Here is a 20,363-nt window from a genome sequence, read left to right as displayed (position 1 = left end):
GAGTCTTAGGGTATTGTTATAAAATGACAAGTCCTTTCCACACCATCGCATTCAGTCTTCTTTCCGCATTGGCATCAAGTGTGCCGAAAACACTGAGTCGGGCAGGACAGCTGGAGCAGGTGACCTACACGCAGGACTCGGCCGAATGACCCACAGCTGCTTTTCCGCTTAAGCTGGGACAGCGGCAGAAAGACCAGACCAGACAGGATCCTCTGATGAGCAGCTCAGGATTTTACATCAGTTCCCTGGAAACGACAGAGGCATTGCCAAGTCTAAAGAGCAGTCTCAGGACATCTGGGTGGCCCAGTCGGTTGAGCGTCTGACTTCGGCTCAGGTCATGATCTCGGGATTCATGGGTTGGAGCCCCCTGATGGGCTCTGTGCTGACGGCTCAGAACCTGGAGCTTGCTTCAGATTCTGGGTCTCCCTCTCTCTGTGCCTCTTCCCCGCTCATGTTCTCTCTCTCTCTCTCTCTCTCTCTCTCTCTCTCTCTCTCAAAAGTAAATAAACATTAAGAAAAGAAAAAGGGCAGTCTCAACATAAATAAGTTAAGAGATCATCATTCCGATTTCAGACTCTCTTCTGGTCTACTATCATTGGGAGTGGGATTCTGGAAAGAACTTACTTTTCTTTTTTTTAATTTATTTAAAAAAAAATTTTTTAATGTTTTATTTATTTTTGAGACAGAGAGAGATAGAGCATGAACTGGGGAGGGTCAGAGAGAGAGGGAGACACAGAATCTGAAACAGGCTCCAGGCTCTGAGCTGTCACCACAGAGCCCGATGCAGGGCTCGAACTCACGGACCATGAGATCATGACCTGAGCCGAAGTCGGACGCTTAACCGACTGAGCCACCCAAGTGCCCCAAGAACTTACTTTTCAACCAAACCAGTTACCCACCCCCAGTACCTAGAAACAACAAAAAAATACCTGTAAAAATATTAACTTTCATTTATTAAATATTCAAATATATTATTTCTATTTTTGTTCCTCTTTGAAAATTATGGAAGAAGTAACTGTAAATTAGATTCCAGGAAAAGAACTGATCAGATACATGAAAACATCCTAAGAAGAGAGGTTTAGAGGATTCAGCAAAATGCTGAGGAAAGGTAAAACCATACCCTCCAACCCGAGCAAGATGGAAAGACAGAACCCAGCTGCCCAGGCAGAAAGGGGTCAGTTCATCCCTTCTTGACTGCATTCATATCTAATGTGATTTGGCTTGAGATTCATCTTTGTTTAATGTTAGCAGGGCCTGTTTTTACTTATTTATATAAATATTGTGAATATATGGGCACAATTTTAAAAGGTGACACAAAGGGAGATTTCTGTAAAAGCTTTTCAGACAGTGGGATTGGTATAGGTGGGACCACAAAGTGTTCGGTCCTGGCACACTGCTCAGGGTTACAGGTAAATATTCTTTCATTCTTCCGTATAACGTAGGGAGGGGAGGCAGGTGATGCAGGGGCAGAGGCCAGGGGCTGGTGCTGGCCCAGAATTCTAGGATTTGGTTCCAGTTTGGACACAAATGGCAGCAGGATCCTTGGAGAGGTAGGTGACTGTTTCCCAGTCCTTGGGGGGAGTTGCCGCCTGAGTTCGCGTGGGCGACATTGACAAGGAGCTAACTTGCTAGAGCAACTGGGGGTCCCTGAGGGGTGGGGATGTTAGGTCCCTGTGGGATTTCTGTACTGAAAGGTTTGTAAAGAAATTTGTGTATCTTATTTACTTGATTCCAAAAACAACCAGTGAAAAAGAATGAACAAAAATTGCTGAACTTGTCATTTTGTCAGAAGCTGATTCATACCAGGGATGGACACATTGAACTGTGCAAACATATCCATTAATGTCATGAGCTGTGTTTGTTTGTTTGTTTGTTTGTTTTTCTACATTCAGGCTAGTAAATGTGTTCATTCTTCATTACCCTTAGAGATGAAATTTTGCCTGGATGAGGGAGAACACCTCCCAGGGATGTTTCTAGATTGCCAGATCTAGTCAACTACAGGTTTTCAAAGAATTGTCACAATGCTGGTAAAACATTGGAATTGTGAAATGTAATGATATTTTTTGGTTTCCTTAGTGGTTGTGGTCATAGGCACAAAGAGTTAATAAATTGAAACACAGCATTCTGGTCCTCTTTCTTCCACCCGACTGCAATATAAATTATAGCAATCTTATTAAATATGGTGACACAGATACAGTTCATGACGTCCTTTAAAAAGTGTTTTTAGGAGAGTGTAGTGCAGAAAAAAATATGGACTGTGATCCTGGATCTATCACTTTCTGTTAGAAATAGCTACCACATAGGTTCAGACATGGTCAGTGATTTAAAAAAGAAAGGCAATCCTATAGAATTGAAAAAATCACCTACTGAAGTACTTTATGAATCATGAGTACAGGAAATGTATTAAGTATGATCTGGTCTACAGGTCATTTTGGAACAATTGGTCAGTATTGGCAGAATACCTTCAGTTTCTAAGACCCATTGTTACATGATTCTAAAAATGAGTAGAATGTAGTAGGCATCACCTGAGACATTGTTAGCCTGAACATCAGGGGGTCTCGCATTTTTCGGTGGAAACCTCTGGATGTAAAAAAGGAGAGGTTTTACAACTTGAATACATAAAATTATAATAATACCCATAAAATTAAATCTTCACTTATAATTAATATCTTCATTGGATTATGCCTACAGATTAAAAATTATATCATTATAAATATCATTTGAGAAATACTGCTTATTTCTGCCCTCACATTTCATTAAACATTTTTTTCAAACCCTTCATACACATCTAACATGTATACTTCAGAGCATATTTCTGAGTTATCATAGGGTCTGAGTGTCTGTTTTGGGATTCCCAGATGATGATGTCCCTGGATATTTTATTGGAAGAGACAATTCACCCACTTACAAAATAAAAGCATTCTTTTCATTTATACTGTCTTTCTATGTATGTGAGACAGAAGCATGAAGTATAGAGTCTTTAGTCCCAAGTCGTATTTACTAAATCCACATTAAACTGCTTATTGTCTTTTACCAGTGCGACTTCCAAAACTAGTCTCATCGAGTTTATTTCAGGTTGGTATCCTGTCCAAGTAGTATTGTTGGATCAAAGTTGAATGGACTAGAAGAGCCTCTTTTAATAAGTGGCCCAGGACTGAAACATAAGACAACCCCTCTTTCATGAGGGATGATGTTGGGACGCAAGCTTCACCTTCTTCTCTGGCGTTTCAGGGTGGTTGAATTCCACATGTTTTGCGTTTGTATCACAGAGAGGGATTTGGAAACTTCTTTCGTTTTTCATGTGACCTCTGAGTTAGACCTTCCCTAAGCTCTGAAGCCCTGGGGCCGAACACACCAATGGTTTCTCATTTATTTATACTGTCTCTTTCCATCATCTATTTGAGAAGGCCTCAAATAAAAGACACAACTACAGTTAGCTATGAAATAAAAATAAAAGATCAAAAGCACTAAGGAAAGCAGAAGAAGAAGAAGAAAAAAAGGCCTGTGATGATCTAGAAAGAAGCACAGGATAAAATTTTATGTTCACAAGTAGGAGAAAAATGTGGTGGAGTACATACTTTGTGTTAAGTGATAAACTGAAGTACACCAGAGTTTCAAAGATGTTATGCCTTATCTATCATAAAATTAGAAAAAAACACTCAAAGCATGAGTCCTTTTGGGGGAATATGAAGTGGAGTGGGAATCGCCTTCCACATCCATTTTATAAAGTGGATAAGGTGATTTTTACACAAATGCATTTCATGCTACAACTGCATCATTACTATGGGCACCATGACATTGAATGTCATTCACAGATGGTGATAATCAGCCGACAGGGTCAGGGATCATGCAGTCTGGTGATCTAATGTGACAATAGGAGACTTGGAGGACCAGGCAACTGCCTTTGATCTAGTCATTTGGCCTGAAATCCCACTGTAGGAGATTCATGGCAAACTTAGGCATGATCCGAAAGAAAGGCAGTTGGAGGTAGAAATTTCTGGTGAAAGCTTAGAATGCACATGGATTATGCTGTTGGTGGGAAAAGAGACATTTGCTTTGGACCACGCAGGTGAAGCAGTTCCATGAACTGACCCCATGTTACTAGGCTTTAGCCAATGTTCCCTTTGACTTTCTTAACACTGGAAATGCAGTGGATAAGACAAGTGATTGCCTATTAACTGGTGTGTCAAAGGCACATTCCAGTGATGATGGCTGAGTGAATCGAGACATAGTAGAGCAAAGTGGGGTGCAAACGAAGGAATGAGTCTCCATGTTTGATTTACCTAGACCCAATCATTACCTCGAGTACTGTATTCCCATTAGTAAGAAAGATGTGATCCCATGCGATTAAAATGTCATGTTGGAGCACACAATCATCTAAACAAATTGCTAATAATCATGGTAATGATAATAATATACTTTCTCATTTCCATAGCATGTTTGGTTGTGGAAATCTTAGGAGAGATTTTAATATCAATCCTTACAGTAAAGGTCAGCATAGACAACATTGTACAAATACTGTAATAGGATCAGACCTTGTGTCCGTGTGGACTTGTATAAAGTGTTCATGTACATCGTGTGTAACTGTCACGAAAGGGTTTGGTCCAAGAATGAAGTTGATCATGACAGATATGCTTTGTGAGTTGACACTTTTCCTTTCCTGACGGTGAAAGGGTGTAGTCAGAGAGCCCGGGATTTGCCCCAGGCTGACCTGGAGCCCTTTCTCTACCACGTACTGCTTATGTGAATTTGGCGATTATTCTCTGCCCTCAGTTTCCTCATCCATCAGGTGGGATAACAGGAGGCATTCAGCAGGAGTCATATGAGAATTAAATGAGAGACTGTGAATAAATTACTTGGCATGTTGTCTAACATATAAAGGCTGCTGGATATGCAGTGGGTATGCCCTAAGAAGTTGTCCCATTTCAAACCTGAAGGGACAATAGTATCCAGTATGGAGGGTCTGTAGCCAATCATAATGATAGAGCAGAAATTTGCCCGAGGATTCAGCTGTGCTTCTAACTGCCCCAGTGGAAAGTGACCTTCCTGTGCACTGATAGACAAATAACTTGAATTTAGAGGTATTTGTTTCATTTAATGAACTTTTCCCTCACTTGGCCACAAAATGAAATTAAAATGTGGGTTTTGTTTTTGTATTTTTGTAGTTTTTCTGTGTATTTAAACTTTAACCCTTTATCTTAATTTCTATTATCTCTAACTTTACCAAGTTTGGGATTCGTGCTTGTATATGGTAGAAAAACAATGGCTGAAAATATGGTTAGAATGTACTTAGAAATATAGTTACAGATATGGTTAGTCCTTTTAAATATACTTAGAAATGTCATAAATTTGAAATTCATACTTACATATGAAATAGCTTTATTTACTTAATAAAAGAAAAATTAGAAGAATAAGCTGAGAAATTTGGAGTCAATATTAATGCAGGTTTGAAATACCCACTTAATTGAAAGTGTGGTTGCATTTGGTTAAGTTATATAGAATTCATACTGCTTCATCCTAATAATATGTCTACAACTCAGGCAATTTACCTTAAAACATTTTTTGATTATGAATATATAGAAATGTAATGGACAACTTATTTGTTTTGTGAACTGGTTTCTATTTTATGCATCAGTAAAATGATTGTGGCCATAAAAAACACTGCTAGTAAGTTTAAAAAAGAATGTTGGAAGAAAAAACATGTAGTATAATTAGCCAAAATGTAGGCACTAATCATATATAATCAAGTACACTATTTAATGCTCAGTTAATTAGCACATTGAGAAAGTTATAGGAGTTCAAGATTCCTTCTATCCTGAAAAGAATGAAACTTCCAGAATCTAGCTGAAGAAAAGGGACAGGAGGTAAGCATCGTGTCTTCCTGTCCAATAATTTTCCAAGTAGATCATTTGATTTTGAAGTTCTTTACGATGATGAATCAGAAGTAATCTTATAAAAAAAAACCAACTTCCTAACATGAAAACTAGATTCCTAAATGTATTGACTAGAGGCAAAAATCATGTAAATATCATATACTTTGAAAAATTAGTCTTGTTTTCTATAACATGCTTTAACAATGAAAAACAAAGTATATGGTTGGAGAAATATAGACTTTCCTAGTATTACAATCAATAAAATACTATTTGCAGTATATGCAAGACGTACAAGTTTAAGACAACCGCATTATGATCTAATTCTATGTATAGCGTGATTAAAAAACTGATTTTTGCTTACAGATTAGTATAAAAATCAGGAACTCTGAGGCACTGTCAGAAATTCTCAAGAATATTTTTTCCTTTTCTTCTCAAAGGAGAAATCAAATTCTTTTTTTCTTCGGAAATTGTCCACAAAATTATTATTCTAACTCCTAACTAGCCCAAAGAGAAAATGTGTTAACGTTTGTGTTTCAGTTGGAAATCAAATTGGAAGGGTTCTACTCTTTACAATTTCAATCACTAATTAACAATCAATGTATAAGCAAGGAACATTCCAGCCCTCAAGTGACATGCCCTTGACAACTATGATGTTTCATTGCATATTTTCACATTATGTCTACAAGAAACTCTGGAACCATAACTGTTAACATTTTACCAGTTACATATAAGGTTATTTAGCAGGTGAAATCAAAGAAAACTGTGTGTGTGAAAGCAAGTTAAGCAGGCTTCCAGGGCAGATTCGAATTTGGGGGAAGATTCTAAGTGTCAAAGTATGGTGTCTTTTTAGTCATGCACCAACTACAACGAAATTCCCGTTAAAATGTGACTTTAGTGAACATTTCTTAAAGCAAACCGAATTCTGAGTAGTGCAATACTTGATAAAGTTAATATGAGCATTTCTGGAAACAATCAATAAATTTTTAATAGCCGTTTTGTAAATTTAGCCACATCACTTCTAAATTCAAGGCATTGTAGATAACTTGGAGATGCAGCTTAAAACATCACTCTACTCAAAATCCTGGTGTGGTTCAGATGTGAGAGCAAGATGGTCTATAAAATCAGGAATCAAGCAGAAGAAATCCGGTATCAGAAGTGGACATGGGATCCTTATTTGAAGCTAAAAGGCCAATGTGACAGATTGTCAAGTATGGGTAGAAATAGATTTCCTTTCAACAAGTGACTGTGTATTGTTTCAAAAAATTCCATATTAATCCAGGTGCTGCCCTTAATAGCCGTGACTTTGGACAACTTACATAACCCCTTTTCCCATGGAAAGTAACAAAATGAGCAACTCAGAACCCACTGTGGATGAAAGGTCATAGTAAGCACTAACCCTATGGCAACTTCTCCTTCCTTTTACTGTGTGTTAGGTGGTTCCAAACCACAGAATGTTTCATTTCTCTAATGTTTTCATTGCAATTGTGTTTCTCCCACAGATAAAAATCCTGATGAAGACATTTTCCCCAAGCCCACAATTTTTCTTCCTTCAGCTGATGAAGTAAAACTCCATAACACTGGAACATATCTTTGTCTTCTTGAGGACTTTTTCCCTGACGTTATCATGATAGATTGGAAAGAAAAGAATGGCAAAACAATTCTGAAATCCCAGCAGGGTGACGCCATGAAGACTAAGGACACATACATGAAATACACATGGCTGACCGTGCCTAAAAAGTCAATGGATAAAGAACACAAATGTACCGTCAAACATGAGAATAATAAAGGAGGGGTTAATCGAGAGATACTGTTTCCTTCAATAAACAAAGGTATGTGCATATACACATGATGATAACCTTTCAGAACCCTTTGTTTCAAAGGGAATACCACACCTTTTCTATCAAAAATTAATGGAAAACAAGCAAATAGAAATCTTTCTTTAACGTACTTTTAACGGTCACATAAATGTCCTGTTACTTCCCCATAGAATTAAAGTAGAAACATACAAAGAAAGAGCACAAGAACAATTCACTTAGCCTTTATCGCCTCAGTTTCATCATCCAAAATATGAAGGTCACAATGATGTTTTTTAGCGTCACTGTATGGATTGAATGAAACAATACGGAGGAAGCACCTAGCAGCCTCACACACAATAAATGCTCAAAAAGAGAGTCCACTTTCTATGATCTTACTTGATAAGGAAATAAGAACAATCGCACATCTTTCGGGAACGTTCTACTCAACGGTCAAACTCCCTCTCACCTCAATCTGGTCTATTCAAAGTATCACCCTTAAATAGTTACAGGTGACAAAATGCTGCTCCTTTGATGGAGCTGGATTGCAGTTCAAGTAAAAATGGCGATTTGGCTGCTGAGTTTTTAGTATGGTCTTGGGTGTTCCAGATTTGAATTTTATATAAGACTGTAAAGTGAAATTTGGTAACTGGAGAGGGGTGAGGTTACGTGTACAAACATTCTCCCATTGTCCACAGTAGATGTATTTCTACCCCTGGGAAATGCTGCCCAGCAAACACTTCCTGCCGTCCGAGCGTGCGCCAGGCCTGGAAGGGAGGCGGGACGGACCACTGTCCCCAGGAGGATCACTACAGTAGGGCGAATACACTTTGCCTAATCACCCAGGGTCCCTGGTGATTCAGACGTGGTGTCCTGAAGGAGCCCCATTGGTGCAGAGGCTGGTCATATTTGACAATGGGGGCAGAGTTGAATGTGCCCTGGCCAGACTATGATCCAGTAACTCTCTAGACTCAGAAGTCAAGTCCTGAACATTAATATAAAAGGGCCCCAGAGGGCCCATAAGAAGGAACCAGTTTGTACTTGCTCTGTGGTTAACAAGCACTTTTTAAGCAGCAGGGAACAAACACATAGCAAGACATGTGAAGAGCTTTGCTATATATTTCTGAGGTAAGTCTTTGTCCTTTGTCCTCTGGGAGTGTTAAAAAAGAAAAAGCAAAAAACAAAAACCCACAAACCCCAAATGGCAACACTCAGCTTAAAGCCCCAAGTCACTCCACCAAGACTTAATACCTAACCCAAGTACAATTTCAATGCCCCAGAAGAGTAACCTTTAACCTTTAGTCGACTAGGGAATTTTCCTGGTCAGCACCAAGAAGTTTCCTAATGGACCCCTTCCCTTCTCTGTCAGGGTGACCTTGCCTAAATCAGTGGATTCCTTGCTAAAAATTTCCTTTTTTCTGCTCCTTCTCTATTGTAAAAAAGATTTCTCTCCTGTCCTCCTTTGGAGGTCCTGTCTACATGCTAGATGGGATGCTCTCTGATTCATACACTGATTGACAAATACAGCCATTGGATCTTTAACATTTACTTGGTTGGGTTTTTGTTCTTTAATAGGTTTGGTGGAGGTGAGAAGATCCGAAGTGGACCCCCAGAGGCATTCAGAGACAAGGCGAAACACAGGAGTGGTCACTGTGAGCCCTTTGAGTTCACTGTCCTCCTCACCGGTTTCAAGGGCTGAGGGTGAGTTCCTCTTGGTTCGAAGCTCCTCTCTCCTTGCATTTGGGCTGCTGATCTAATGGGCCTTTCTTTCCAGGACAGGTCAGCTTGGGCTGCAAGGGTTATGCCCAGAGCCCGGTTGAGCCAGCATGTTTATCTGGAACCCTGTGGAACTGGCCTATTTGGCCAGAGCCCAGCTGAGCTGGCAGAAAGGTGTGCCTGAAGCCAAGCCCCCAACCTTTCAGACCACACTTCCCCTGCTAGGAAAGTCAGCAAGGTTCCAAGAGAATTGTTGGTGGTGCACACAGAGTCTTCTTGGGTCCTGAACGCAGTAGCCTCTCTTATTGCCCATTCACTAATGTGCACACGATTGTCTCCTTTCGTTTAGAGAAAGGCTACTGGCAACAGGGATCTCAGAGGTCCCACATTTAAAGACTGTTAGAGCACTCGCTACCTCAAGAACACTCCTCTGATGGTACAAGTTGGTGAGGGCAGGGGTCGTCGGGTCAGCACTGGGTCACCCATCAACCTCCGGAAAACCTCTGTGCAAGGACGTATACTGTAAAACACACACAATCCCCAACTCGGGCCATATGCCTTTTAGGTGTCAGTTTGGCTCCAAATCTTAGCTCATGGGATCCTCAAATCCTGAAGGGTCAAGCCCACCACCTTCCAGTACACCTGCTTATTTTTCATCTAAGAACTATGGTCCCAGATGTTAAAGATATAATTTCCAATTAGATAAGACCAGTTAGGAAGGGCACTTAAGAGCAAGGGTTTTACAGTTAAAGATAGTAGGATCCCTCAGTTTAATCAGCAAGCAGAAGCTTCCTAAAGGTTTAAAATGTCAAGGTCATTTCGTTGAATGACTCACTGCAAAAGGCTCATGAAAAATTATAGATGGAAGAGGTACTAAAAAAAAGTCTGTAAGACTGACGTAATCCTCCTGCTCCGTTCTTTGCTCCTTTGAGCACTCACTCTGGGCTGAAATGATTTTCCACTCAGAAAAGGCTACACAGTCATAAACAGAAGTCTGCCAACTTAATGGTTTTATACCCCATGTCTGCTTTAAGAGGAGGGCCCCAAATGAGCCTCTCCCAGAGCTGATGAAACTGGGTGATTTTCTGGCAAACTGCTCTGTTATTCCCTTCAACAGCCAAGTGGAAATTCTGGTCAATAGGACTGCTGCAGAAGGGATCCTAGAAAAAACCGGCAGAAGCCAGCAATGGGTGGAAACTCTTAGGAGAATCAGTTCCTTCCAAATCTCTGCCCACAGTGCATGGTCTCAGAAGACAATAAACAATTTCCCGTTGTCCCACGGATTTGTTTCCAAATCCACACTCATTGCTTATGGATCCTTTCTCTCCCAGAGACAGCCGTTGCCTCCTTGCTGGTGTCATCCTGTGTCACTGCTCTTAGCTCTCTGCCTGCCTGGGACATGTGGCTTGTGGGTTCCTTCCTCTGGCTGTCCTTGTGGGTGACCCTGGATCTGGGGAGGGTAATATCCTTAGCTTCCTCTCTGCGACCCATCTTACACCCAAGGGGAGTTATTCCATCTGCCAGGAATACTTAAAACTGTGCACCCAGAGGAAAGGAAGCAAATTGAGGCTCATGTGCTTGGATAGGTCCAATCAACCCATGATATCATTTTATGTAAATCTGAGTCTTTGAGACACTGAGAGGAGCTGTCCTGACAAATGTGAACAGAACTAGAAACGCAGCTTTTGGGTCAATCCGGAGTTCCCCTGTCCCTTCACCCACTGCCACACTTCTCCTAGTTCCGAAAAGGGCTTATAGACGGTTGGCTTTAGGAAAGCAAAGCCCTTCTTGCAGGAACCTGCATTCTTTCTCTGTCCTCAAAGTGATCCATCTGATCGCATCTTCGAAATGTAAACACAGCCCACAAATGCCTGGGACTGAGGAAAACTAAGAGAAAGAGGCCTTTTCAAAATACAAACTGCTAAAGGGCTCTTGTGCCTAAACCCTGGCTCAGTGTCCTTCATAATCCTGGGGACACATACAGATCTTACCACTTTCTCCATAAATTACTCCATAAATGTCAATGATTCAAGGGTCTTTGCGGCAATCTGTGCGTCCACAAATACACGTCATCAATGTGAGATATTTTTTCTCTCTGGAGACATTGTCAACATTAGTTTACAAAGAGCTCTATATTTCTTTGGTTTTTAGACAAGCACTTGCGAGGACTGGGCATTCTAAAACTCTCGGAAAGATAGAAACTAACCCAAAGGTGTTTCAATTTCACATGGTCTGGGCAAATATTCAGTTGTTGGTTTAAATAAAAGAGACATTTCTTTACTGCTTTATCAGCACTAAAATGAAAACTTTCAGGTGCCTGGGTCTACTAAAAGTCAAATAAGTAGATGTGATCTCAGTGACAAAACGTTAAAAAAAAATAGCTTGGGGGAATGATGAACTTTGATGTTTTGTAAGTTTATTTTTCTTATTTTTATACTTCCATTCCAGTTAGTTAGCACATGGTGTTATACTCGTTTCATGGGTACAAAATAGACACTCAGCACTTTTTACTTCACCCTGTGCCTGTCAGGACAAGGGTACTCCTTAACCCCCATCACCTGTTTAATCCATCATTCCCCAGGTCACGTAAAGCTTGTATGAGTAACCTCAGCTAAACTGTCAGGAACAATAGAATAAATGTAAATAAAATAAGTAAAAATTTAGAGACAGTTTTAGCCTCCCCAAACTTTTTGGAAGGCTAAAACTTTAAAGCTGTGCTGAGTTAGAGCACCTGTTCAATTCAGTTACATTCATTAAATATCTAGATCATTTCCAAGTATGATAAAATAGTTAATTATTAATAAATGAACATAGGTTTATCTACTTTTGGAAACTGAAGATACGTTGGGGCCTGCTTGTTAATGTGTTTTGTGCTTTACTGAAAGATTGTTTTTTGAAGAAGCACAGGTTTCTAGAAATTATGAAATGTATTCATAAATTTGCCAATCTAAAGAATACTGTTTAACAGTGCACAACTGCTTCCTTATTAGTTTTCATTAAAATTGAAGGTCTCTAGGAGTTAACAGTTCTAATAATTTAACGAGAACTACTGGAAATAATAAGGGAAACAACCCAGAATGCAAAAAAAAAAAAAAAAAAAAAAAGGTAAGATGTGTGTTTTCAGTAAGAAAAAGTATGATGAATGGGGTTATATTTTTGAGGGCAAAAAAAGAAAGGAATTTTGTCCTAAAGCAAGGCTGGTCATCTAAAAAGAGTAAACTCAGGACAAATTCTGGATGTAAAGGAGAAAGTGGTTTGTAAAAGGGGATGTTTGGAAAAAAATGTTATACGTGGTCAGGACTAAGTTTGGAAGAAAGGATTTTCAAATCAAAAGTAAGAAGGTGTAACGTTAGAATTTGGTTTCTCTTTGTCCAAAGGGCAAAGGGTTGGGTTTGTTTATTTGTTTTCTTTAGTGTTTTGGTCAGCTTAAGTCTCTTTGACCTGGTACATTCCAGAAGACATCCTAAACTAATTTGGCTTTATTTGATATGTTAAATTACATGGGAAGCATTGTCAAATAGAAATTCATACTAAGTGTTCTTTACATTGTGTTTGTAAGATTGTGGCACATGCAGTTAAAGTCGATTCTGGTTCTGCCAGACATTTGCGGTCCTGATGTCCTTGAACATGACACCTGTCTGCTTCTGAATCAGAGAAATCAAGGTGTGTAAACAGTGGCAGTGTATTCAAGAAAGAGTCTGGACTAAGGGAACATCAAGACAGTCATTTGGTCCCTCCTGACTCCATGGCAAAACCATTTTCTTGATTTTTGTTTTTTCATTCTTTTGCCCACCATAGGGCGTTTAAAGTGACTCATGTTATAAACTGACATCAGCAGTAAGACTTCTAGAATAGTACACAATGGTTTGCCATCAATGTCTAATCTGTCGGGTCCACAATCCTGGAAAAATTATTTTGTCTCCAAAGGCTTCAGACCTCCTCCCTGGGGACCCCTTGAACACCTGCAGCCCGACTTCACGCCACTGCCACTTAGTGCGGGCTGTCAACATGCCCCGGTTATTGTTTGTACATTTCTGGAAGGGTTGAAGCCTTTCCCTGCCGAGAGGCTGATGCCCTCCCTGTGGCGAAGACACTTTTAAAAAGTGGGTTTCCCCCTTGTGGCACATCTTCTGTGATCTCCAGGGACCAAGGCTCCTATCTTACAGGGCAACTCATAGGAACCTTAAGGAAAACCTTGCAAACTTCTTGACATTCTGTCAGAGTACAACCTTCTATTGATCCTTGTGTCACATGCTAATCTGTCCAGCTGGTGTACGTCTACCATGTCTTATGCTCAAGCCTGTCACCACCAGCTTATGGAAGCCTTCCAGGATTACAGTTAAAAGGATCCTGTAGGTCACAGTTACAGCCTGGTGATTAGGTATTTTGGACTCGTCATCAGAGGAAGAGAGCCCTCAAACCCCCAGTAGAACAGGGACTTTACCAAGTGCTCCTGCTGTAACACTAAAAGGTATTGAGCCTCAGGTGCACATCACACAGCTCCAGTCTCTATCTGATACTGGGTCCTGCACAGACACTGGACATCTCTGAGTCAAACTGAAAGAAAGTGATGTAGCTGACATGCAGGTAGGGTGTTTTCGCCCAAGACAATGGATCAAGATCTCACACTTCTACCAAATGTGAAAACTTTTCACCTTCTTTTCTTTCCGACGAACGTCCTGGAAAGATAACTCCATCATCTCTATCTCCCAGGTCACAGCCAAGGGGGGTAACCTTTGGAATTTACAGCAAGCTTTTATTTCAGACTAGGAGAAAATCTAGCCCTGTTTCTACCTTTTCTCAAGCTAAAGAAGACATCTCAATGGTTGACGCCCCTCAGTTTACACCTGAGTTAGAAGGAACCTTCCAGGAAGCTTTCGTGACCAAGATTCACTCTTCTGGTGAGGCCCTACTTCCAGGTTAGGGATCAAGGTAAATGAGGTTTGAGCAAGACCTTCTCCTTCGTTCTGAAAATTGTTGCAGAATCTCTTACTAAAGCAATGGCTGCTTAACAAATATCCTTAGACTCTGACCAAAGTAATTCTTGAAAATAAGATAGCCCTTGATGATCTCTTAGCTGAGCAAGGGTGGGTCTGTGCTGTAGTCAACACTGCCTGCTCTACCCCGATTAACAGTTCTGGGGAAGTTAAAACTCAACAACGTCAGATCACTGAGCAAGCCACTTGGTAAAAAATGCGACTGCTTCAGCAGAGCCTTTCTTAATTATTTGATTTTCATAGCTTTGTGTCTTGGGGACCATGGCCTCAAATTGCACTCCAAACATTGGAACTGTCTCGTTTATGGTAATCATAATAATATTCCTGGTGTGTAATGTTCTCTCTAAAGCTCCAAGTGTAAGTTCAGAGCTGGTAACCTACAAACAAATGATCTCTCTGAGACTGGAACATCCAAAAAGAACAAAGAGCACAACCCACTCAAAAATTGTAAACGTGAAGTGGTAACCTGTGAACATTACAGGGTGAAGCCAAAAGGTCATGACCTGTGAGTATCACACAGAAGGACAACAACTATGTCTCAGAGCTGCTGCTGAGAGTAATGTTAATGCCTCCCATTTTGATCTCATCTCTCAAGCTGAGAGTCTGATCAAAAGGCTGGGCTGTTAAAAAGAAAACCACAGACTCAAAATGGCCTCACTCAGCTCCAGACCCCAAGTCAGTAAATCAAGACTTCATCCCTGCCCAGCTGTAGTTTCAACACCCAGAACTTTTGCCTTTAACCAGGGCATGGAATTTCCTGGTCCGCACTAGGAAGTTTACTGGCTGACCCCTTCTCTTCCCTTTAGGATGGTGATCTTGCCTGAAATAATGGATTCCTTGCTAATAACTTCTTTTTCCCTCCCTTTCAATCTTGAAAGACTTCTTTTCTTATGGCTCCTGGGAGCTCCCCTCTACTTGTCGGATAAGATGCTCCCTGATTCATAAATAGATCCGTTACCAGCCAATTAGATCTTTAAAAGGTACTCATTTGAATGTTTGCTATTTCACAGATTCTTTGTCCAATGAGCAAATCAGGGTTAAGCAATTACCTTTGCTGTCACCTGGGCTCTGATGAAGAGCACGCAGCATTGTATCAGTGGCAATGTTTGCTGTTGAAAACATAGCATGGATGAATTTATTTCTACACATACTGTATTTTTTATATCCTTTCCTAAAAGTAACAAAAATAACATTACACAGACAGCTCTAATTGTTCATATCTACAGCTAAGACACAGAGAGGAAACAAATGGGCAAAACTTTAATGTAACCGCTGGGCTGAAGTGTCTGTTAGGTTTTCATTTTTCCAGGGAGTGGAGAAAAGTAACAAGTGTAGTAAGTTCCCTGGTGATGACGAGGGTAAGGGGGCAGTTCCTGGTTACAACGTGTCTTGCTGGGCACTTATTTCTGCAACGAGTGTCTCCCAAGGTCTTCTTTTGACAACAAAGCTAACGAGGGCATTTCTGTTAATGCAATTCTGCAGCAGATTTCTAGTGCTGTTTCTTGTAAGATTTTTGTTGTTCTGTTTGTGATAAAAGCTTGTATATGTACATATATATATATATATATATATATATGCATGAAAACACAGAACAATGAAGTGACACTGAGAAGAGATAAAAGTCATCTTGCCCAAGCATGACCAGCCACGACTAAGAAAGAGCACGTAGGACACGTACAAATTTTGTTATGAAAAGTTGTTACCTACTGTCTTTACTTTAATCAATGCATGATGATAAGAGATTTTTACTTATCTTTTTAAAAAGCTTTTATTTTAATTTCAGTTAGTTAACATAGAACGCTCTATTAGTTTCAGGTGCACAGTATGACTCAAGTCACTGTATGGAAAAGAAAGAGACATTTAGGGCACTTTAAAGTCAACTCTTGAGGATATTTTAACCTTTAACATAATGACGCTAACATTTTCCTTCTTGGAATTCACCCGAAAGTTTAAACCTCAAACCTGTTTTTTTTAAGAGTGCCCAAAATTAGGTTGTGCGGAGTGCATAAAATTGTATGTGTGCTGGGTGGTTTTTATTTTGATTTGTTTTGTTTTGTTTTCACAGTAGATAAATACAACTCTCACCTTAGGTTTCATATATTCAGAGAGCTGATATTGATACGTGTTGGCCTGCAAGTTCCCGTCCCAGCAAAGAAGTGCGCTGGGATCCTGAGTCTGTGTAATAAAATGGTCATTAGCTAAGAGTGGTGATTATGTCTGGGAGAGATGATGTCTGAGAGTCCACAATGGTGGAGTTGTGTTCAATTTGTATAGATTGTTGTACAAGGGGCGTTCCACATGCTGTAGCTCATCTAACCCCCCACCACCATCCCTGAGTGCCGGCTCTGCCCATCACTGGTATGATTCTCAGCAAGGTACTTAGAGACTCTAAATCCTATTTCCTTACGCGTAACATGGAGTCCTCCAAATCCAGCTCATGTCAGTGTCACCAGGATCAGATGAGATAACGCACGTGAACTTTCACAGAGTGCCTGGCACAGGAATAATCATCTAAGGGTAATGGCTTTCATTAGCCTTGTTGTCATGTCCACAAACACCTCCACTGTAGAAAATCATGTGCGGGACTTGCAGTTACCGGGGTATGCATGATTTGGAAAGGTAAGGCTGCTTCCATTTTTACATGGGAAATTGAGCTAAACCAGCCTCCTTCCAACGTGTAAGATTCTGCTGTGGATTCTTGGGTTGGATGATATCGTTTTGGTGGCCACACTTCATGTGAGCGGTGTGTGCTCAGGACTTTACAGCAGCCACTGTTTCTGGTTGGTTTTCCTTTCAACAAGTATTTACAGAATACCTACTTTGCCGCAGGCACTGTGTTAGGAGCTGTGAGCCCAGAAGGAAAACAAGATAATCTTAGATATTATCCTCCAGTTGTGAGAAAAAAAGAAAAAAAAAATCACGAACTTCAATGTATCCATGTGCAGAAATACCATATATGAATTGATCTGCTCAGTCACAAAGAATCAGAGCACGCTTTTCTGGAATTGTGGGGCTCCTATTTGTAATGGCTGTCTCCAGTCTGCTGACAGATTCTATCTGCCTGTCTGTCTGTCTCTCTCGCTATCCATCCATCAAACTATCCACGACACAGACACGTGTCAAAGAATGGATATGAACAACGGAATAATACTTGCTTTCATTTCTTTTAGAGCTTGTCACTATTAACTACACAAAAGCTTCTCTGAAGGATGAAAATGGTAAGTTCTTCTATGTTTGTCTTTTTGTTATGCTACAGCATTTACCTTCTGATCAACTTAACTTCTGAACTTCCCTGGCTTCAAGGAGAAATATCACAATGGTTGGATCTTGCCAAATAGACTTAGTGACAGCTGAAGTCTCCATCATTTCCCAGGAGTCACCTTCACACAGTAAATTCTGGCTTGGGAATGAGAGGACTATAAAGTAGGGGTGCAGTGAGGGGCTCTGAAGTCTTTCAACAATGGATTTCATTCATTTCTGTGGTCTTTGTTTCTACGAACTGAGGAAAACATGGTATCAAGTAGCTTTTAGAGTTTTTTTTTAAATCTTTGTATTTGTTGGTAGTTAATAATATGAACTGACACTGAGAGGTTCTTGTACAGAAGGCGTTGTGTGTACTTTGAACGGGTTTTGTTTAATTCTGTTAATACTCACTAGGAAATATTTTGTTCTCACATTACAAATGAGGACAGTGAACTAAAATTAGCTAAGTCCCTTGTGCCCTGCGACACAGCAAGATCTGGGGCTTCAACCCAGATCATCTGAATCAAGAGTTCATACACTTACTCAATTTTTATTTTTCCTCTAAATCCCAAAGCCAAGGCCCTGAGACAGGCTGCACAGGGGAGGGGGTGTGATGGCAGGACTTCGTGTGCCAGAATCCAGATTTAAACCCTAGTTTTTAATTATTGTTTGCAGAAATATGGGTAGATTATTTGCATTTTCTGAGCCAACCACAAATGACACAAATAACACCCAGCTCAGTTATGGAGAACATAAGGCCCCGCATGTGGAATGTCTAGCTTAGGGTATCTCATTTAGCTGCTACATAATAAGTATTTGTGAGTACATTCTAAGTATAAGTAGTAGTTCCTGGCTCTTTCTCCCCGCGTATGCACAAAGGAAATGATGAGGACCATTGGCTCTAGTCCTGCTGATTTGTCCTCCTGTCCAATATCAAGGGGCTCCTGGACTCTGGCTACTCGTCATCATCCTCCTTATCATCATCCCACTTTACATTTATCCATAATCATTGGGTGTCTTGGGTATTCATTGCATGTGGAGATCCACAATGACAGAGTAGCTGAGAATGCGTCCTGAAACATCAGGTTGCTGGGATTGAAATCTGGCCTCTCGTACTTACTAGTTGCATGAAATCAGGCAAATTGCTTCTCTCTCTGTCCTCAGTTTATGTGAGAATGGGAACGAAAATAATAACCTCATCTGTTATTAAAAACTAAATACAATTAGGGCTTCACATGCACAGTTCTCAAGTAACATTTAAGTTGTGGTTAATGGATATTGCCTATTATTCTTACCTGGGGACATGGGGGAATGAAGAAATGTTAGAAGCTATTTATCACCAATGCTTGTTTTTCCCCATTGGACTCACTCATTCTAAACACAACCTATTTTTTAATACTTTGGAATGTTCTAAGTGAATTTTAAAGGTTTTTTTTTGTTTTGTTTTTGTTTTTGTTTTTTTATTAACTTGGTCTGCAAACCGAATTCTGAGTAGTCTTGGGGGTGGTGTTAGTGGTGGTGGTGGTGTAGATGTTTACTCTCCAGTTGTACTGGTGAGAGAGTCACTTCAACCCAGGACATCAGAAATGTGTGTTGTGACCCAGCTCCCAAACTAAGTCCTCGCCTTTCCAAAGAACAGGTGAAACTAACTGATGGCTTCTTTTAGACCCCCGGCAGGTGCAGCTCGTGAACACCTCTGCCTACTACATGTACGTCGTCCTCGTCGTCAAGAGCATGGTCTACACCGTCATCATCGCCATCTGTCTGCTTGGGGGACCAGCACTCTGTGACAATGGGAAGAGTTCCTAACCCATGGTGGCACCAAGGGTCCACTTTTCTCCTTGACTATTGTCACTAAAAGAGTCTGTTGAGGATCTAGAGGGGCTTTCTTTCTTCGTTTGGGTTATTTCAGTTCACATGTTTCTTTTTCTATGTGTCATCATTGCAGAACAGGTTTACAAACCGCTAGGCAGACAGGAAATGTCACTCTGCAGGGAGAACAATTTCTACCATGACTCAGGGGCGGGGCCGGGGAAACCCACCGGGGCATCAGCACCGCTCTCTCCTTCATGTCCACCAGCCCATCAGCCACTCAGCACCCTCACCTCTGAGTACAGCCGGCGTGCAGCTTCCATAGGGGCCCCTGGGGCTCTGTATCCAGATAACTGCCTGGAGGCCTTTTAATTTACATTTCTGGAAGTCTTCCTCCTTGCTACCTGACCTTTGTGCTATTTTTCATAACAGGCCTAATAAAAGCAATCACAAGTCTACTTTCGCCTCTGTGGACATTTATTTGGTGAGACCTGAGTACAAGGCCACGGACAGCATGACAACTGAGCCTTCACATTCAGCATTGATGTACTCATGGTCAATTCCACATCTCTAATTCTTTCCCTAAGATAGTCCTTGTGATGCCTTCTTTGGGGGCACTGGCCCCAGGGGAACCACAAACAGTGAAGGTGCCCAAGTCATTTCTCCTTGAAAGGTGAGCAGTTTCAGACTTATTTAGTTCAAGACTCTCCCCTGGTGACAGTTTGATAAGTCGCAAGCCTGCGGGGCTTGCTCAGGGCACTGGTGTCAGACCTGGACCAGTGTCTCATGTGCACCATGTTCCCTGATGTCACAAGAACCCCATGAGAGCTGCAGTAACACGGGAAAGGGAGAGTGCTGGAGGGTTTAAATGCTTGGACTCTGAATCCCAGGAGCCTGGGTTTAAATCTCGGGTCTATAGCTATTAGAAC

General features: G+C 40.8%; 1 gene segment (V, D, J or C); it reads left to right on the top strand.

Moving 5' to 3' along the window:
• The first annotated feature begins 984 nt into the window (after positions 1 to 984).
• LOC131509564 (T cell receptor gamma constant 1-like) lies at positions 985 to 19,892 on the top strand. The segment is given in 5 exon segments: positions 985 to 1,174; positions 7,373 to 7,702; positions 9,242 to 9,367; positions 17,550 to 17,597; positions 19,289 to 19,892. Coding segments are annotated over 5 exon segments (726 nt in total).
• Positions 19,893 to 20,363: the final 471 nt, after the last annotated feature.

This window comes from Neofelis nebulosa, chromosome 4 (assembly GCF_028018385.1).
Source record: "Neofelis nebulosa isolate mNeoNeb1 chromosome 4, mNeoNeb1.pri, whole genome shotgun sequence".
Lineage (NCBI taxonomy): Eukaryota > Metazoa > Chordata > Mammalia > Carnivora > Felidae > Neofelis > Neofelis nebulosa.
Note: the sequence above shows the minus strand (reverse complement) of the source record. Positions and strands in the feature narration are given on the sequence as shown.